The sequence below is a fragment of the Trachypithecus francoisi genome, unplaced genomic scaffold, assembly GCF_009764315.1.
Source record: "Trachypithecus francoisi isolate TF-2019V2 unplaced genomic scaffold, Tfra_2.0 Lachesis_group12, whole genome shotgun sequence".
NCBI lineage: Eukaryota > Metazoa > Chordata > Mammalia > Primates > Cercopithecidae > Trachypithecus > Trachypithecus francoisi.
The window spans coordinates 28,515,434-28,535,225 of NW_022681457.1; the positions used below are offsets into that span (position 1 = coordinate 28,515,434).

General features: G+C 38.1%; 1 protein-coding gene across 1 annotated transcript in view; it reads right to left on the bottom strand.

The window, feature by feature from the left end:
• The window catches only part of WDR78 (WD repeat domain 78), a 112,092-nt gene that overhangs the window by 64,656 nt on the left and 27,644 nt on the right, over window positions 1–19,792 (bottom strand). Inside the window, exons 3-4 of the mRNA XM_033225214.1 lie at window positions 13,774–13,958; window positions 11,631–11,743 (exon numbers count right to left, since the gene is read on the bottom strand). Of these exons, the coding sequence (XP_033081105.1) occupies window positions 11,631–11,743; window positions 13,774–13,958 (298 nt within the window). The remainder of the gene's footprint in view (window positions 1–11,630; window positions 11,744–13,773; window positions 13,959–19,792) is intronic.

Sequence of the window (19,792 nt, forward strand, 5' to 3'; positions counted from 1 at the left end):
GTGTTCACCTATATATCTCTATTAAGCTAAACATGAGTTTATATTAATGTTTTTGACACTTGTTCGATATCACATGGATAATTCTAGCTTCCTTTCTTGCTTTCTGTAATCTCCCACTCCAACAATGTTGAGTTCCTACCATCTGCCCTCCAATTACTTACATGTTCAATCCCAGTATGCATGTACGATTCAGAATTATTAACCCCATACCCCATGGGAAATGACTACAAACTAGAGTGTTTATTTGCAGTTCCTTTTGTCTTTAATCTCACAGCCTCTACTCATTTTCAATATTATTTAGGTGTATACCCTTTCCTCCCACTCCTTCTGGGGGGTTATATTATACATTTGTAAGGCAGTTTGATTCTTCTGTTACAGTCTGTATTCCATTGTAGGATCCTCCTATTTCTTAACTGTGATTTAAAAAAAAAATTCCCAAATTTTAAGTCTCACTTTTTGTGCAGTAATAATCTATGGGTTTCAGTAAAGGCATGGTGCTATGTATCCACCATTACGGTATCTATACAGAGTAGTTTTACCATCTTAAAAAATATTCTTTGTGCTTCACCCATTCAACTCTCCCTTCTCTTCAAGGCCCTAGCAACCATTGATTGATCTGTTTTCTGTTTCTATAGTTTTGCCTTTCTCTAGACTGTCATATAAAGAGAATCAGACAGGATATAGTCTTTCCAGACTGGTTTATTTAACTTAGCAATAAGTATTTAAGATTCATCAATCTTGTTGCATGGATTCATAGCTCATTTTTTTATTGCTAAATAATTTTTTTTTTTTTTTTTGAGACGGAGTCTTGCTCTTTCGCCCGGGCTGGAGTGCAGTGGCCGGATCTCAGCTCACTGCAAGCTCCGCCTCCCGGGTTTTACGCCATTCTCCTGCCTCAGCCTCCGGAGTAGCTGGGACTACAGGCGCCCGCCACCTCGCCCGGCTAGTTTTTTGTATTTTTAGTAGAGACGGGGTTTCACCGTGTTAGCCAGGATGGTCTCGATCTCCTGACCTCGTGATCCGCCCGTCTCGGCCTCCCAAAGTGCTGGGATTACAGGCTTGAGCCACCGCGCCCGGCTACTAAATAATATTCCATTATATGGACATACTTTTGTTTGTTTATTCGCCACTTAAAAGTCATCTTGGTTGCTTCTAGTCTTGCATTTATGATTAAGCTGCTAGAAACATTTGAGTGCAAATTTTTGTGTGAAGATAAATTTTTAGCTCATTTGAGTAAATACCAAGGAACACAACTGCTTGATGATATGGTAAGAGTATGTTTAGTTTTATGAGAAATTGCCAAACTATATTCCAAACTGGATGTACCTACCATTGTGCATCCCCACCAGCAAGGAATGAGAGTTCCTATTTCTCCACATATTTGCCAGCAATTGGTATTATCAGGTTTTTTAGCCATTTAAATGCATATGTAGTAGTATCTCATATTTAATTTGCATTTTCCTAATGACATATGAAACTGAGCATCATTTCATATGCTTATATGCCATCTGTATATCTTTTTTGATGAAGTGTCTGTTCCTACATTTTGTTCATTTTTCACTGGCTTGGTGATATGGTTTGGCTGTGTCCCCGCCCAAATCTCATCTTGAATTGTAACTCCCACAATTCCCACATGTCATGGGAAGAACCCAGTGGGAGGTGATTGAATTAAGGGGGCAGGTAACTACCACAATTTCATGTCATGAGAGCAACCCAGTGGGAGGTGACTGACTTATGGTAGCAGGTCTTTCCTGTGCTGTTCTTGTGATAGTGAATGAGTCTCAAGAGATCTGATGGTTTTAAAAATGGAAGTTTCCCTGCACAACTTCTCTCTTGTTTGCGTGCTGCCATCCATGTGAGACATGACTTGCTCATCCTTGCCTTCCACCATGATTGTGAGGCCTCTCTAGCCACGTGGAACGTAAGTCCATTAAACCTCTTTTTCTTCCCAGTCTTGGGTATGTCTTTACCAGCAGCGTGAAAACAGAGTGATAGAGTTGGGGTTTTTTAATTGTGAAATTTATGAATTGTTTATGTACTTTGGATAAAAGTCCTTTATGATCTATTTGATTTGCAAACAATTTTCTCCCAGCCTGTGATTTGTCTTATCATTCACTTAACATTGTCTTTCACAAAGCAAAAATTTTTTAAAAGTCCAATTCTACCAATTTCTACTTTTATGGATTGTGCTTTTGGTGTATCTAAAATTCCATTACCAAAGCCAGGATCACACAGATTTTTTTCCTGATGTTTTTCAAAAAGTTTCATACTTTTGCATTTTAAATTTAGGCCCATGATCCATTTTGAGTTAATTTTTGAGTAAGATGTAAGGTCTGTGTCTATGCTCTCTCTCTCCCTTTTTTTTTTTTTTTGTATGTGGATGTTCAATTGTTCCATCAACATTTATTGAAAAGAGAATTCTTTCTTCATTGAATTGCCTTTGTGTTTTTGTAAAAAAATCAGTTAATTATATTAGTGTGGGTCTATTTCTGAGTTCCGTATTCCATTTTATTTATCAGTGTACTTGATTATGATAGCTCTATAATTATGCTTGAAATCAGGTAATGTGAGTCCTCTGGGTTTTTTTCCAGAGTTGAGCTGGCTGTTAAATCCTCTGCTCTTCAATATAAATTATAGACTTAATTAGCTGATATCTACAAAATGATTGCTGGGATTTTGATTAAGATTGGATTGAATCTATACATCGAATTACAAAGAACTGATATCTTTACAATACTGAGTGTTCCAATGCATGCATATGAAACTCATTTTTTTTTTTACTTTTTTCATCCCTATTTTGAAGCTTTCTGTGTATAGATTCTGTAAATATTTTGTTAGATTTATACTTCTTATTTTCTGATACTATTGTAAATGTTTTTTGTTGTTGTAGTTTAATTTCAGATTTTTTTTTTTTTTTTTTTTTTTTTGAGACGGAGTCTGGCTCTGTCGCCCAGGCTGGAGTGCAGTGGCCGGATCTTGGCTCACTGCAAGCTCCGCCTCCCGGGTTCACGCCATTCTCCTGCCTCAGCCTCCCGAGCAGCTGGGACTACAGGCGCCCACCACCACGCCCAGCTAGTGTTTTGTATTTTTTAGTAGAGACGGGGTTTCACCGTGTTAGCCAGGATGGTCTCGATCTCCTGACCTCGTGATCCACCCGTCTCGGCCTCCCAAAGTGCTGGGATTACAGGCTTGAGCCACCGCGCCCGGCCTTGTAGTTTAATTTCAAAGTTTAGTAGTTCGTTGATGGCAAACAGAAAGGCAGTTTGCTTTCATATATTGACCTTGTATCCTGCAATGTTGCAGGATACATGCCTATTGGTGCCAGGAAGTTTTCTTATTTGGTTTTGTTTGTTTTTTTTTTTTTTTTGTAGATTCTTAGGAATTTTCTATATAGACAATGATGTCATCTGTAAGTATAGACAGTTTTATTTCTTGCCTTCCAATCTGTATAAACTTTTTTTTGAGACAGAGTTTCACTCTTGTCACCAGGCTGGAAGTTCAATGGTGCGATCTGGGTTCACTGCAACCTCCACCTCCCAGGTTCAAGTGATTCTCCTGCTTCAGCTTCCCAAGTAGCTGGGATTACCGGTGTGCTAATTTTTGTTTTCTTAGTATATACGGGGTTTCATCATGTTGGCCCAGCTGGTCTTGAACTCCTGACCTCAGGTGATCTGCCCATCTTGGCTTCCCAAAGTGCTGGGACTACAGATGTGAGTCACCACACTTGGCCCAATCTGCATAAACTTTATTGCTTTTTAAAAAAGTAAACCTAGTTTCATTTTGCCTGTGACATAATTTTTTAAATATCTTTTTAAGGAAGATATTTTTAAATATATTGTATTTTACAGGAATATACAATTTTTAAATTGTAAAGTGACAATTTATAATTATGTACATTTATGGGTTACAAAGTGATGGTTTAAAAGTAGAATAATTAAATCAAGCTATCCATCACCTCAAATACTCAACATTTTTGTGGTAGAAACATTTAAAATTTCTCTCTTTGCAATTTTGTAATAATAGACTATTCTATTATTCTATTATTAACTATATTTACCACATTATGAAATAGACTTTTTTTTTTTTAAATACTTCTCCTAAGATTTTTCACCCTTTGATCATCATCTCCCCAATCTCCCAAATCCCTAACCTCTGTAACTACCATTCTACATTCCACCTCTATGAGATCAATTGTCTTAGATTCCACATATAAATGAGAACATGTAGTATTTGTCTTTCTGTGTCTGGTTTGTTTCCCTTAGCATAATGTTCTCTAATTCATTACATCCATGCTGTCACAAATGACAGAATTTCCTTCTTTTTAAGGCTGAATAGTTTTCCACTGTGTGTATATACCACATTTCCTTTATTCATTCATCTGTTGATGAACAGAGGTTGATTCCATAACTTGGCTACTGTGAATAGTGCTGCAACGAACATGGGATGCAGTCAGAGAAACTGATCTCAAATCTTTTGGGTAAATACCCAGAAGCAGGATTGCTGGATCTTATGGTAATTCTATTTTTAGTATGAGAAACCTACCTAGTTTTCCATAATGGCTATACTAATTTATATTCCCATCAACCGTGTATGAGAGTTCCCTTCTTTTTCTGTATCTGATGAGATGATCACACAGTTTTTGTCCTTCATTCTATTGTGATGTATCATATTTATTAATTTGCATATGTTGAACCATGCTTGCATCTCAGGGACAAATCCCATTTGATCATGGTGGATAAGTTTTTCCAATGTGTTTTGGAATTCAGTTTGCTAATATTCTGTTGAGGATTTTTGTATCCATGTTCATCAAGGATATTGGCCCATGATTTTTTCTTGTAATGTCTTTGTCTGGCTTTGGTATCAGGGTGATATTGGCCTTGTAAAATTAGTTTGAAAATGTTCCCCTTTCAGACCCCAACTGCAACCCTGCCCAACTGCAGATACCAAATAGCATAATTGCCTAGCCAAGGAATACAACCTGTGACCAGATTAACTAGAAGCCATCAAAGTACCCTGTCAGCAGCTCTGCCTGATAGCAGAGAATAGCCAGTTGTCTCAAGAGACAGTGGAAACCTAAGTTATTAATTGTATTTCTCTCTTCTTTTCTAACATATGCATTTGGTGTTATAAATTTCCCTCTAAAAATTGCTTTTTCTGCATCCCCAAATTGTGATAAGTTGTATTTTCATTTTCATTGAGTTCAAATTATTTGTTTTTAAATTTCTCTTGAGACTTCTTTGGCCCATAGGTTATTTAGATTTTTGTAGTTTAATTTACAAATGTTTAGAAAATGTACAGTTATCGGCCAGGCGCGGTGGCTCAAGCCTGTAATCCCAGCACTTTGGGAGGCCGAGACGGGCGGATCACGAGGTCAGGAGATCGAGACCATCCTGGCTAACACGGTGAAACCCCGTCTCTACTAAAAAATACAAAAAACAAGCCGGGCGCAGTGACGGGCCCCTGTAGTCCCAGCAACTCGGGAGGCTGAGGCAGGAGAATGGCTTAAACCCAGGAGGCGGAGCTTGCAGTGAGCTGAGATCCGGCCACAGCACTCCAGCCTGGGCGGCAGAGCGAGACTCCGTCTCAAAAAAAAAAAAAAAAAAAAAGAAAATGTACAGTTATCTTGCTGTTATGATTTCTAGCTTATTGCTATTGTCAACTGAGCACATACCTTGTATAATTTCTATTCTTTGGGGTTTGTTGAAGTATGCTTTATGGCCCAGGATGTGGTCTACAGAATGCCATCTATTCTTTCTTTATGTAGATCCAAGTTTCTGACCCATGTCATTTTTCTTTTGCCTGAAGTTCTTTCCACATTTCTTTCAGAGCTGGTCTGCTGGCAATAAATTACCTCAGAATTTTGTTTATCTGTGAAAATCTTCATTTCTCCTTTACCCTTGAAGGATAATTTTTCTGGATATAGAATTATAGAATGCCAGTTTTTAATATCAACACTTTAAAGATTTTTGTTCCACTCTTTTCTTGTTTATTTGGTTTCTGATGAGAAGTCAATTGTAATTTATATCCTCGTTCTTCTAGCCAGGTGTGATGACTCATGCCTATAATAATCCCAGCACTTAGGGAGGCTTGAGGCAGGAGAATCACTTGAGCCCAGGAGTTCAAGACCAGCCTGGGCAACATGGCAAAAACCTGTCTGTACAAAATAAAAGAGAAAAAAAGAAAACAATAAAAAAAATACTTGTTCTGCTGCGGGTAAGATGTTTTTTCCTTCTGGCTTCCTTCAAGATGTTCTCTTTGTCTTTTGTTGTCTGCAATTTGAATATAATATTCCTAGGTTTTGTGTTTTTGTTTTGCTTTGATATTTATCTTGATTGGTATTCTTTTTGTATCTGTGGTTTAGTGCCTGACATTAATTTTGAAATGTTCTCAACAAGTATTACTACAAGCATTTCTTCTATCCCATTCTCTCTTCTTCTGGTATTCCAATTGTGCATATGTTACACCTTTTGATATTATCCCAGAGTTCTTGGATGGCTGCTCTATTTTCATTCTTTTTTCTCTTTGCATTTTAGTTTGGGAAGTTTTTATTGACCGATCTTCAAATTAACTGATTCTTTCCTTAACCCTGTGAAGTCAATGGGGCTATCAAAGATATTCTTCACTCATGTTGCTGTTTTTGATATCTAGCATGTCATTTTGAGTCTTTCATATAATTTTCACCTCTCTTCTGACATTACACACCTTGCACATTGCATACTTTTTCCATCAGATCTCTTAACATATTAATAATAATTATTTAAAATGCGCTGTCCAATAATTTTTAAATTTTTATCATAACAGTCTGGGTTTGATGCTTGCTTGATCTCTTCAAAATATTTTTTTCTTGCCCTTTAGCACTCCTAATGACTTTTTGTTAAAAGTCAGACATGCTGTATCCTGTAACAGGTGCTGAGGTAATAAGGCCTTCAGCAGAAGAATTGATGGTACTCAGGGTAGCAATTTGGTTGTGCTTAATGTTGTTGTAGCTACAGGTATCAAAATCTTTCTTGTTTTTGTTTCCCCTTCTGGCTTTCAGGCTTCTCTGTATTGCTTTAGAGAAAGCCTATGTCTTGCAATTCTTTCATCTGTAATCCAGTATTGTCACTCTGGAGGTTCACTGGTGGTAAGTGGGGAGAAGGGAAATAGTCTACAATCTAATTGACTCTCACACTTTTAGTTAACCTGTGTCTTGGACAAGACATGGTGTTCACAAGTATATCTATTCCTACTTCAAGGGTATAGTTGTCTTATCCCTGCCCCTACTCCCTTCCCTGGCTGCAACATTCCCAATCGAATTCCTTAAGCACTGTTATTTTTCCTCCTTATTTAAGAAATAAAGGCTGGTGCTAGAGTAGAATTCCCTTACCCTAACTGGGCTATAGTTTCAAAATTACCCTCTGGCAAATTTCCCCCACCCCCCATGCCCAGATTAAGTCTTTGTTAGAAAAAAGAGGCTAGGAGTGTTTTAATGTGGATATTCTTTCCCTCCCCTACCAGGGCCACTAGCTTATCTTCGGCTCAGATTCTTAGCTCAGATCCTCACTGAAAGAATCCACTGGATTCCTAGAATGAAAGCCCATGTAAGTGTGGGCCCTCTCTTTCCCATGACTGTGCTCCTCCATGAATTTTTTACTCTTATACTAGTAAAATACTCAGCCTCCAGCAATTCATGAAAATAATCATTCATGTGTTCCTCCAGCTTATGGTAAGCAACTGTTGGGAACTGTATTTCTCTGGATTGTCTGAGTCTCTAGATCTCAAGGTAGCAGTTTGCCCTTGTCACCACAGTTCTCTGATGAGTCCAAGAAAAGCTGTTAATTTTCAATTTGTCTAACTTTTTCTTGTTATAAAATGGGAGTAATGACTTCTAAACTCTCTACATACAAGAACAGAAACTGGAAGTCCACCCCCAGAATTTTTTATTCAGTAGGTCTGGGAGGGGGGAAGTTACAAACATATTTTAAATATAGTTTTATCTAGAAGTATATTAGAACAGGCTAATTTCAGGAATTTTGTGAGTCAGTTGTTAAACATAGACATTACTCAAAATTACATTATATAAATTTATTATTAAATAAATCATATTAAAAACAAAGATAATAATTACTCAAGGATCATCACTTCCTAATTATGCTATTAAATTTTACTACTGCCTTCCGGAAGTGTTGGCTCACACCCTGCAATCCCAGCACTTTGGGAAGCCAAGGCAGGCAGATCACTCGAGACCAGCCTAGCAAAAAAGGTGAAATCCTGTCTCTACTAAAAATTCAAAAATTAGCTGGGTGTGGTGGCAGGCGCCTGTAATCCCAGCTACTTGGGAGTCTGAGGCAGGAGAATCGCCTGAACCCAGGAAACAGAGGTTGTAGTGAGCCGAGATCGCACCACTGCACTCCAGGCTGGGTGACAGAGCGAGACTTTGTCTCAAAAAAAAAAAAAAAAATTTACTACTACCTAATCTCTTGCAGTTATTTAAAATATCTACTGTATCTGTATGGTGGTGCGCTACTAAGTATCTGTTTGTAACTTCCCATTCAGAAAATTTATGTTGGGAGCTTGAAATCTGCTGTGATGAGAGGATTTATAACATGGAAATTGGCAAATGCAGCAAATAAGGATTTTCTTGCCACCTGTGTAGTTAGTAAAACATTTATCAGAATACTTACTGCTTAGGCCTAAACCCTAGTCCAAGATATTGCAATTCGATTGACTTGAATTGGGACACAACTATGGGAATTTTTTTAAGGCATACCAGATGACTTTAATATGCATTCTAGAGTGAGGAAACACTGTTCTAGTCTAAAAAAGGAGCCAGGGGGTAGAAGTCAAATTGTTTAGGTGTCACTCATTTTAGAGGCTGACTTCAGAGTTACAATTCACCAGCAACGGCCGGGCATGGTGGCTCACGCCTGTAATCCCAGCACTTTGGGAAGCTGAGGCAGGCAGATCACCAGGCCAGGAGTTCAAGACCAGCCTGTGCAATATGGTGAAACCCCGTCTCTACTAAAAATACAAAAATTAGCCAGGCGTGGTGGTAAGTGCCTGTATTCCCAGCTATTCGGGAGGCTGAGGCAGAAGAGTCACTTGAACCAGGGAGGCAGAGGTTGCAGTGAGCCAAGATCATGCCACTGAACTGCAGCCTGGGCGACAGAGCAAGACTCTGTCTAAAAGAAAAAAAAAAAAGAAAAAAAATTCACCAGCAACTGACCAAGATGATATAAATATGTACATTGTTTTTCAGGTCTTCTGGAGGTAAATTTGTGTTACTTGTTTTTGTTTGTTTTTGATGTAGACAAGCAAAAAAGGCTTCAAGAGAAATTGTTACATAAAGATTTAGTCTTTATGCTAAAAGCAATGCAAATCTTTTGAAGAGTTAGTTTCTAAGCAAAAAAGGATGCAATTAGTTGTGTTTCTAAAAAAAAATTCTGAATATAATTTGGAAAAATAGATTGGAAGGTGGCAAGAATATCTATAGAGAAAGCTGGGGGAGGTAATGACAATAATCCAGTTTTCCCGGCCTCTAACTGAGAGAATGAGGGTCTCTCCTGCAGCAGACATTGCTGATTGGTTAGGTTTTTATTCCAAACCCTATCTCTCTTCCCTTGTCTCTTTCTTTTAATAGAAATAATATAATTAATAGAAAGCTAAATAGCTATTAATATAATTAATAGAAAGCCAAATACTTGATTTTCCAGCCTCTCTTAAAGCTAAGGCTGATCATGTGACACTTCTGGCCAATAAGATGAAAGCAGAAATATAAAGGAAGGGGAAAGGCTTCTGGGAAATTTTTTACCTTCCTGAAAAATGAGATAGATATGATGATGCTACTTCCCTTCTCCTTTCTGTCTTTAATGTGGATAATATGCCCAGAGCGAGCTGGAGAAGATATTTTGAGACCATAAGAAAAGAAGAAAGGCTTTAGGAAAGAGAATAGCAGAACGGCCAATCTAAATTCTGACAAAATTAAGTCAAAAAAATCAAAGCCAAAAGCTATCTCTTCTTTTAATATGAGAAAAGTAAATATTTGTTCAAGTTCTTTTTAGTTGGGTATTCTGTTATTTGTTGTCAGTCATTCCTGTTACATCTCCCAACATCAAAAAGAAAAGTCCATAAAGCACCATTTTTCCAGCCTTATATCTTCACCAGTCCCTCATCATTTTAAAGGAAAAAAATCCTTATTGCACTGCAAAGCAAGTACCCCTCAAGTATGTAACCATTTCTCCCAGCACTTTTGATCATTCATTATTATTTCCTCATTCTTGTATCTTCATTTTCATAATCCTTTCCATTACCTCATGTTTTACCCTCTGCCTGGATTGGGCTTCCCCTACTTCTCTGGACAAGTAACTAATAATCTTTAAAAACCTAATTCAAAAGTCAATAATGTTCTCTGTGAAGCCTTTTTTATTTTACCTCAAAGGATTTAATCACTTCTTTCCAAGTGTTCCCATGACATTCCACATATGTCATTATGGAACTGATCACAAATGTATCAGAATTATTTGTCTCCGATTAGAAATTGAGTTTCGTGGCTCACACCGATAATCCCAGTACTTTGGCAGGCCGAGGCAGGCAGATCACTTGAGCCCAGGAGTTCGAGACCAGCCTGGTCAACATAGTGAAAACCTGTCTCTACAATAATTACAAAAAATTAGCCAGGCACGGTGGTGCATGCCTGTATTCCCAGGTACTTGGGAGGCTGAGGTGGAGGATCGCTAGAGCCTGAGAAGCAGAGGTTGCAGTGAGCCAAGATTGCACTCCAGTCTAGGTGACAGAGTGAGATCCTGAGAAGAAGAAGAAAGAAGAGGCCAGGCACAGTGGCTCACACCTGCAATCCCAGCACTTTGGGAAGCCGAGGCTGGCAAATCATTTGAGGTCAAAAGTTTGAAACCAGCCTGGCCAACATGATGAAACTCCGTATCTATTAAAAATACAAAAAAATTAGCCCAGCATGGTGGCAGACACCTGCAATCCCAGCTACTTGGGAGGCTCAGACAGGAGAAGTGCTTGAACCCAGGAGGCAGAGGTTGCAGTGAGCTGAGATTTTGCCACTGCATGCCAGCCTGGGTGACAGAACAAGACTCTGTCTCAAAAAAAAAAAAGAGAGAAAGAATAAAAAGAAGAAGAGGAAGAGGAGAAGGAAGCAGAGGAGGAAGAAGAAGAAGAGAAGGAGGGAGAGGAGGAGAAGAGAGAGGAAGAGGGAGAGGAGGAAGAGGAGGAGGAATAAGAGAAAGAAGAGGAAGAGGAGGAAGAAGTGAGGAAGAAGAGAAGAGGAAAAGAAGAGGAAGAAGAGGAAAAGAGGAAGAGGAGGAAGAGGAAGAGGAGGAGGAAGAAGAAGAAGAAGAAGGAGGAGGAGGAGGAGGAGGAGAAGGAGGAGGAGGAGGAGGAGGAGGAGAAGGAGAAGCTGAGCTCTAACACAAAGCACCAGTGGTTCCTCAGGATGATGATTCAAAAAAGTCACCCAGGGAACTTAAAAGAATAGATACTCCCCTGGTAATTCTCTTGAAGCAACTTCACAAGCCAGCATTTGGAAATCATTATCATATTTCTTTTATCTCAAGTATCCAACCAATAATAGGCATATTGACTAAATAATGGACTGTTACTGAAATAAACAAGTATATTTTCATTACCTGTGAAACTAGTCAATCTTTCTCGTTTATAGGATGGTTCTTCCAGGTCTTCTGCTATTGATTCACTTGTTGATACACTTGACTTAGAAACTGTACTGCTTCCTAAAACTGACCTTTAATAATGAATAACAAAATTACTCATTTATTTAGATGTCCTTATGGGAAACTAAGTATATAAATTAGAACACATTATCAGATGGAGAAATCAAATATACTAGGATCATATAAGTAAAACAGAAACATTAATTTTTCAAAAATAAGTCGGTTTCTAATATTTCTTAAATAAAAAGTTACTTACAATTTATTTATTTATATCTTTATTTATTTTTTGAAATGGAGTCTCGCTCTGTCACCCAGGCTGTAGTGTAAATAGCACAATCTCTGCTCACTGCAACCTCTGCCTCCCAAGTTCAAGTGATCCTCCTGCCTCAGCCTCCTGAATAGCTGGGATTACAGGCTTGTGCCACCACGTCCAGCTAATTTTTTTTGTATTTTTGGTAGAGACGAGTTTTCACCATGTTAGCCAGGTTGGTCTTGAACTCCTGACCTCAGGTGCTCTGCCCACCTCGGCCTCCCAAAGTGCTGTGATTACAGGCGTGAGCCACCGCACCCAGCAAAAATGTATTTTAGAAGAAAGACATGTTAAACATGCTTAAAGTCCTTCAGTGAATTATCAGTACACTTAGTATAAAAATCCAAAATACAGTCTACCTACCCAGCACATTCATCTTCATTATTAGTCTTCCTTTACTTTTTTTTTTAGTTCCTCAATCTTAGGAGCTCTCTAACTTCAGAGCCTCAGCCTGGAATACTCTTCCTTTCATTTTCCACTTGGTTTCTGTTCACTATTCAAATGTCATCTTAAAAATGTGATTTATTTCATTTTATAAAGGCTTTCTCAAGGTTTAACTAAAATATATGTACTCAGAAGGAAATCAATGGAAGAATCCAAAAATAATTTCCTTAAACATATGAACTTAACACTACTCCATGGTATTACATACTTTCTTTTTTGTTCCTATTTATAGTCTCAACTGCCCATCAAAACAGGATGTAAAGTTTATTGGAATATCTTGTTTTACCAGATACTGCTGTATTTTTGTAGGCAAATTCAGAAGCAAGCTCCAGAGAAGCATATAATTGCTGTGTATTATAAAATAAGAGAGAAATCAAACTCTAGGAAAACAGAGATTTGCATGGGAGAGGAGGGGAAAAAAGGGAAGCCACCTCTTCCCATAAAATGCAGCTAAAAAGAAGCCGAAGAAACCTGAAGAAAAATGTCTAATGGGAATTTGAAATTAATTGTATGTGATTTTAATCCCATCTTTTGGTTGCTCAGGAAGTCTTGAGTGAAATACATGTATTTTCCACAAATGTTTTGTTGTGAGTATATGGGAACTCTTAAGACATTAAGAACTCTGCATTTAATTTAAAACAGGAGAGGAATATAGAGATGGAACATTAGGATGATAATTAAAACTTCGGTCGCTCATGCCTGTAATCCCAGCATTTTGGGAGGCCTAGGTGGGTGGATCACCTGAGGTCAGGAGTTCGAGACCAGTCTGGTTAACATGCTGACGACCCGTCTCTATTAAAAATACAAAAAAATTAGCCAGGCATGGTGGGGGGATACTTGTAATCCCAGCTACTCAGGAGGCTGAGGCAGGAGAATAGCTTGAACCCAGGAGGTGGAGGTTCCAGTGAGCTCAGATGGCACCACTGTACTCCAGCCTGGGCAACAAGAGTGAAACTCGTCAAAAAAAAAAAAGGAAAGGAAAGGAAAGGAAAAGGAAAAGGAAGGAAGGAAAGGAAAAAGGAAGGAAGGAAAGAAGGAAGGAAGGAAGGAAGGAAGGAAGGAAGGAAGGAAGGAAAGAAGGAAGGAAGGAAGGAAGGAAGGAAGGAAGGGAGGGAGGGAAAGAAAAAAAGAAGAAAGAAAGAAAGAGAGAAAGAAAAGAAAGAAAGAAAGAAAAAGAAAGAAAGAAAGAGAAAAAGAAAAAAGAAAAGAAAGAGAAAGAAACAGAAAGAAAGAAAGAGAAAGATTGGGAGACTGGAGACAACTGATATCTAAGATACACATGTGCAATTTAAATGGAAAGGCAATATATATGACAGAAAAAAGGAACTATATAATAGTATACTCTACCTTGTAAACTGCCCTAACATACTAGGATTTATTGTATTCTGATAAAGGCTATGGGAAGATATAAATTCTGGTCCAAGTGATCCTTCTTGTGATGTCAAGAGTTTATTTGGCTTTGCTGTACCAGTAAGTGGATCTGGATGGTAAAGAGGTCGAGGAGTAACATCAGTTCCATTTATGTCAAACACCTGTTAAAAATGGTTATTTAAAATGAAGTAACTAAAAAAGACAGGGCTTCTAAACAACAACTGCTAGAAAATAGAAACAAATATGGCAGAAAAAAGATAAGCATAATGTTCCTACAATAGGATAAACATGAAAAATTGGATGCTTTAAAATGTCATGCTTAGAAAGTTTCTTAACTATGCAAAAACTTTCTTAAAATATTATTTGTGTTTTATCTATATATAATTAATATATATTAACTTTTGGAAAATCAGAAAGGTGGAAAGATAATTCATCCAGACTGTTACTATTTTGGTGCATATAAATTGTATGTACACGTTTTAAAGAAAACTCACTATTTTTCACTTAACGTTTCATTAATAGGCATTTCCCTAGTTATTATATGCTTTTGGTTTATAGTTCTGCACCATAAAATGATTCAGCCAACAATGGACCACATATATGACAGTGGTACCATAACATTATCACAGAACTGAAAAGTTCCTATATCACCTAGTGACATCACAGTCATCATAATGTCATAGCACAACACATTACTCATGAATTTGTAGTGATGCTCATATAAACAAACCTACTGCACTGCCAGTCACATAAAAGTATAGCAATATAATTATGCACAGTAAATATTTGATAATAATACATTATGCTTCTGGTTTATGTGCTTACTAAACTAAACTTTTTATTATTTTAGAGTGTACTCCTTTTATTTCTTAAAAAAAATAGTTAACTGTAAAACAGCCTCGGTCAGGTCCTTCAGTGGGTACTCTAGAAGACGACATTGTTAAAAGAGATGACAGCTCCATGCATATTACTGCCCCAAAAAAACCTTCCAGTGGGACAAAATGTGGAGGCAGAAAACAGTGATATTGATACAGTCGAACTCCTTTGATATATTTATTCCCATTTTGATTTCCGTTTGGAGGGGGAGAATTTCCTATTCAAGTCCTTTGCACATATTGTATTGAAACTTTTTTATTATTGGTAACGGATGAGTCCTTTCAGTTGTATGAGCTGCAAATGTCTTCTTTCACTCTGTGGCTTCATTTTCTTTATGGTATATTGATGAATATGAGTTTTTTTTTAACGTAGTCAAATGTATCATGTTTTCCATTATGGGTTGTGCTTTAGATGTCTCCTTTAAAAAAACATATCCAGCCCTGAAGTCCTATATGTTGCTTTTCATATTTAAGTATATAATATACCCAGAATTAATTTTATATATAGGATAAGAAAGCCAATATATTTTTGTTTCATAAGAACACCCATTTGTCTCAACAAGAGTTTTTGAAAATCCTGTCCTTTCCCCATTACTCTGCAGTTCACACTTATTATAAAATAAGTGTTTATATGTGCTCAGGTCATGTGAAGGCTCTCTAATTTGCTAATATTATTTGTTTTTTGTTTTTTTTTTTTTGAGACGGAGTCTCGCTCTGTCGCCCAGGCTGGAGTGCTGTGGCCGGATCTCGGCTCACTGCAAGCTCCGCCTCCCGGGTTCACGCCATTCTCCTGCCTCAGCCTCCCGAGCAGCTGGGACTACAGGCGCCCACCACCTCGCCCGGCTAGTTTTTTGTATTTTTTAGTAGAGACAGGGTTTCACCGTGTTAGCCAGGATGGTCTCGATCTCCTGACCTCGTGATCCACCCGACTCGGCCTCCCAAAGTGCTGGGATTACAGGCTTGAGCCACCGCGCCCGGCCATATTATGTGTTTTATTAAGCCTGGTATCTAGGAAAGCAAGTGCTTCCACTGAGTTTTTATGCAAGTATCTTGGCTATTTTTAGCCTTTAGCATTTCCATATAAATTTTAGAATTATCTTGAAAAGTTTCTGGAAAAAAAAACTTTAAAACTTGAGATTTTGATTAAAATTGCAAAGAATCTATAAATCAAAATTTGGGATAATTGATCTTAAAATATTGTTTTCTATGTACACATGTCTATATCTCCTTTTGTTTTGGTCCTCTTTAATGTCTTCCAATAAACTTCTATAGTTTTAAAAATATTGGTATATGCATCTTTTGTTATATTTTTCCACAAGTGCTTGATAAATCTTAATGCTATTATAAATTGTATCATTTTAATATGTCTAATTTCTGGATGGGCACAATGGCTCAATGCCTGTAATCCCAGTGCTCTGGGAGGTCAAGGCAGAAGGACTGCTTGAGGCTAGGAGTTTGAGACCAGCCTGGACAACACAGCAGAATCTCGTCTTCACCAAAAATTTGAGAAAATTAGCTGGGAATGGTGGCACACATCCGTAGCCCATGCCACATGGGAGGTTAAGGCAAGAGGATTGCTTAAGCCCAGGAATTTGAGGATATAGTGAGCTATGATTGTGCCATCGCACTTTCAGTCTGCATGATCACAGCAAGACTCATCTCTAAAAAATTTTTTTCAAATAAAAAAATCTAATTTTTGAACTATTTGTTGCTAGTAAATACTCAATCCATAAATATTCAATGTTTTCTTTCTTCCTTTCCAACTTTATACATCCCATTTCATTTTCTCACCAATTTGAACTGACTTCCAAGAATGTTGGATTAAAGGGGGCTCTTTTTTGAAATGCTTCACCATTTGATATGATCACTATTGTAGGATTTTATAGATAGCCTAAATAAGATTTTTAAAGTTCTTTGTGATTCTCAGTTTTGTAAGAATTTTTAAAATCATGAATATTAAATGTTATCAGATACTTTGTCTAAATTGAAAGGATCATGTGCTTTTTTTACCACATTAAGCTGTTAATGTCGTAAATTACACTAAGGGTTTTTAAATGTTAAACCAATCTTGATTTCTTGGCACAGACCAAGCTTCCTTATGATGTATTAGGCATTTTTTTGTTGTTGTTGTTACTGAACTTTATTGGATAATATTTTATTGAGGATTTCTCTATGTTTGCAAGTGAAATTGGAATATAATATTTGTTTCTCATATTGTATTCAGGTTTTAATATCAAGGTAATGCTAGCCTCATAAAATGAGTTCTGGAATATACCCACTTTTAGTGTTCTGTTTTCATCTATATGTATTTGACACATACCACAATTGAAGTCATCTGAATCTGGAATTATCTTTTTTTGGGGGGTGGGGGACAGAGTCTCACTCTGTCGCCCAGGTTGGAGTGCAGTGGCGCGATCTCGGCTCACTGCAATCTCCGCCTCGCGGGTTCACACATTATTCTGCCTCAGCCTCCCAAGTAGCTGGGACTACAGGCGCCCGCCACCATGCCTGGCTAATTTATTTATTTTTTTGTATTTTAGTAGAGACGGGGTTTCACCGTGTTAGCCAGGATGGTCTCGATCTCCTGACTTCGTGATCTGCCCGTCTCAGCCTCCCAAAGTGCTGGGATTACAAGCATGAGTCACCACGCCTGGCCTGGAATTATCTTTGAAGGAAGGTTTTTAAATCACTCACATAAATTTCTTTAATAGTTTCCAGTTTTCGATTTTTGTTTGTCTGCTTTGCTAAAGTGCAATTTTTTAAAAGTTTTTTTACATTTTACTTACATTTTCAAAATTCAAAATTGGAATATGATAACATAATATGCATTAATTTGCTTTTTAAATTGCTTTTAACATGTACAATTCAATAGTTTTTAATATATTCACATATATGTGCACTAAAATTAATTTTGGAAACTTTTTACACTTCAAGAAAATACTCTGTATCCATTATGATCCCCGCTATGGTTTAAGTGTGTGCACCAAAAGTTCATGTGTTGGAAATGTGGTCCCAATGCAGCAGTGTTGAGAGCTTCGACTTTGGGAGGTGACTGTGTAATGAAAGGTTGTCCTCACAAATGGATTAATCCATTCATGGATTAATGGATAAATGGGTTATCAAGGGAGTGGTTTAGTTATCACAAGAGAAGTCTGTTATGAAGGCCAGTTTCTCTCTCTCATAAACTCCCCTCACCATGCGATACCCTGCACCACCTTAGCTCTCTGCAGAGTCCCCACTAGCAACAAGGCCCTAACCAGATGTGGTTCCTTGACCCTGGACATCCTAGCCTCCAGAACTATAAGAAACAATATTCTTTTGTTTATAAAGTACCCAGTGTCGGGTATTCATTTACAGAAACAGAAAACAAACTAAAAAAATTAATACCAAGAAGTGGGACTAATAACAAACACCTGAAAATGTAGAAGTGGCTTTGGAACTGAGTAATGGGTAGAGGCTAGAAGAACTTGGAGAAGCAGGCTAGAAAAAGGCTGCATTGCCATAAACAGCATTAAGGGTGATTCTGGTGAGGGCTCAGAAGAGCAGACTAAAGAAAGTCTGAATCTTTTTAATTGCTTAAGTGGTTGTGAACAGAATACTGGTAAAATTAGGAATAGTAAAGACTTCTGATGGGGTCTCAGACAGAAATGAGAAATTCTTATTAGAAACTGGAATAAAGGCTATCTTTGTTATAAAGTAGTAAAGAATTTGGCAGAATTTATGGAAGGCAAAATTTAAGCATGACAAACTAGGATACCTGGCAAAAGAAATATTAATATCTAAGCAAAGTGTTCAAGATGCTGCATGGTTGCTTTTGCTTACTTACAAGTGAGATTTGAGAACAAAGGGATGAGATTTAAAAAAAAAACAATTTATAATCAAAAGGGAAGCAAAGCAGAAAGATTTGGAAAAGTCTCAGCCTGGCCATGTAAAGAATGAACCAAGGGTGTGGCCCAGAGACCATTTGCAAAGGAGTTTAGTACAGATGGAAGGGATCATTAAGGCAGTGGAAGAAGACTCCAAAAGCGTTTCAGCGATTTTCTAGATGGCTCATCCAAACATAGGCCCAGAGATCTAGGAGGGCAGAATGGTTTCAGGGGACAGGCCCTAAGTGCCCATCAAGAGCTCACTACCCAGAACTACCTTGGGTCCCCAAATTTTGGCAAGGAGTCAGCCACCCCAGTTGCGGCACAAGTGACCCCCACTGGGGCTATACCCACTACTCCAGAAGATGTGAATCATAAGCCTTGGCAGCATCCACATGGCATTAATTCTGCAGGCTTACAGAAAGCAAAAGCTGTGGAGGAATTAAGATCCATCTTAATTCCAATGGATGTTATCAGATGGCCTGGGAGTCTATGCAGAGATTTATCACAGGGGCAAAACTACTGCAGAAGGCCCCTAAAGGGTAATGCCTAGTGGAGACATGCGAGCAGGATTGCCACAGGACCCCAGAACTGCAGAGCTATTAGCCTGCAAAGCCAGCCTGGGAAAGCTGTAGTGTAGACTGACTCCAGCAAAGTCATAGAGTCAGGGATGCCCAAGGCGTTGGGGGCCCAATCCCTGTACCAGTGTGTCCAGAAGGCAATACATGGAGTCAAAATATATTATTCTCCAGCTTTAAGGTTTAATGTTTGCTCTGCTGAGTTCAGACTTTTTTGGGACCTATGACTTCTGGCCTATTCTCCCTTTCAGAATGGGAATGTATACCCCATGTCTGTCCAACCATTGTATCTTGGAAGTAAATAGCTTGTTTTGATTTCACAGGCTCACAGGTAAGACTCTGGGCTTTTGAGTTGATGTTGGAATGATTTAAGCCATTGGGGCTATTGGGATGGAATTAATGCGTTTTACATGTGAGAAGGATGTGAATTTGGGGGCCAAAGGCAGAAAGTTATGGTTTAAATGTGTCTCTAAGTTATGTGGGAAACTTGGTCCCTAATGCAATAGTATTGAGAGGTGGGACTTTTGGGAGGTGAGGATCCAGAGGGCTCTGCCCTCATAAATGGATTAATCCATTCATGGATGAATGGGTCAGTAGGTTACCAAGGGAGTGGATTAGTTATCATGAGAGGAGTCTGTTATAAAAGCCAGTTTCTCCATCTCTTGTGAGCACTCCT